The following is a 1,456-nucleotide window of genomic DNA, read 5'->3' on the forward strand; positions in this document are numbered from 1 at the left end:
GACTTCATAATTTAACGCCTTGAAAATGGATCTCTGTGTCTTTAAAATTCCTGCTTTTTCTGAAACTTCAGAAACCTTCAGAAAGTCAGAACATCATGGCTCCTCTATTGACCCTTTAGCAACTTTTTTTTTCACCAGCGTTTCACTGAGAAGTAGCTCTTATGATGAGCTCAGCTGATGAGCAGTTCTACCAGTTTTATGAAGGAGTTGAGTGAGGGAGTTGTGGGGGAGCAGTGAGACTTGGAAGCTTAGAAACTACAGCTTTTAGGAGGAGCTGCGTCTGGTATGCTTTAGATGAGGAAATAACATCATGACATGATGTAAAGCTCAAAAAATGTGATTTTACATAATACTGCCCCTTTAAGAACATAAATTAAAAAAATTAGCTGAGTTTTTCGTCTAGAAACTGCTGAGGTTATCAGTGTAGCCGTGTCCCTGTTGTAACTTTCTTCTCCCACTTTTAGGTTCTGTTTATCTGTTCAGAGGAGATTCCTACTGGAAGTTCATGTTTCCAGGCTCTGCACCGCAGGATGGATACCCACGATCCTCTGCTGCAGACTGGTTGGACTGCATCGACTCCTCGTCCCCGTCCGCAGTGGATGACTTCTCCCTGTCTCTGTCTCCTCCTGCGGGAAGACAAGAGCTGCAGGAAACACAGAGGGAGGACGGGCAAGATGGGGACGTGGGAGGGAACAGGAGGGACCGACATCGCCATACACCGAAATACAGACAGGACAGCGAGACACACATCTGGACACAGTGCACATGCCAAAGTAAAGCACCAGGTGGCAGCAAAGCATCTGGATTGTTGATTTGTCTGCTGGTGACTTTGTGTCTGACCAGGCTTTAGAAAATCTCGTATTCTATCACAGTGTTTCTCAACCTTTTTGGGGCCAGCGCCCCCCATTATCCATTATCCAGGTCCCTCATCGCCCCATCAAAGAATTTGTAGGCTACTTTGTACTGAATATTATTTTATTATTAATATTACTATCACTATTGTTGATGTTTTCATTTTTATGCTTGTTTCTGTATTTATCATCAAAAATAATTTCCCAAAGAACAAAAAAAAGTCATAGGTATAAAAATCATTTTTACAGGTGTCAACTTAAGCTTGATAGGCCTATCAGCAGCCAATCAGAGTGGAAAAAATATTCTTGTTCTGTGCCATTTTCTGATGTTAGTTGTTACATATCGCAAAGAATGACCAGATAAAAGCTATGCAACAATGCCAGTATAAACTTTGATCTGTTTGCAAAAAGTCTGTCCTCTGCAACATTAAAACATGGATAGAACTGCAATTATGTCAATCATAACGGGCACTTCAACAACATTATTTTACCTTTTATCTCTGTTTCAATTATTGCTTGAAAGGTCTTGTCATACCAGAGGAGGAGAGGGAGTGAACCGTGAGATAAGGCTTCTGCATGTTGGTGTTCCCGCTAAATCCTGAATA

The 1,456-nt window shown here is 41.6% G+C and overlaps 1 protein-coding gene across 1 annotated transcript in view; it reads left to right on the forward strand.

Moving 5' to 3' along the window:
* Positions 1–984, forward strand: part of mmp17b (matrix metallopeptidase 17b) — a 36,572-nt gene extending 35,588 nt beyond the window's left edge. Inside the window, exon 11 of the mRNA XM_015016473.1 lies at positions 465–984. Within this exon, the coding sequence (XP_014871959.1) occupies positions 465–850 (386 nt within the window). The 3' untranslated portion in view covers positions 851–984. The remainder of the gene's footprint in view (positions 1–464) is intronic.
* The last annotated feature ends 472 nt before the right edge of the window (positions 985–1,456 follow it).

The sequence above is a fragment of the Poecilia latipinna genome, unplaced genomic scaffold (assembly GCF_001443285.1).
Source record: "Poecilia latipinna isolate Pla-1442-1.1 unplaced genomic scaffold, P_latipinna-1.0 Scaffold2023, whole genome shotgun sequence".
NCBI classification, from domain to species: domain Eukaryota; kingdom Metazoa; phylum Chordata; class Actinopteri; order Cyprinodontiformes; family Poeciliidae; genus Poecilia; species Poecilia latipinna.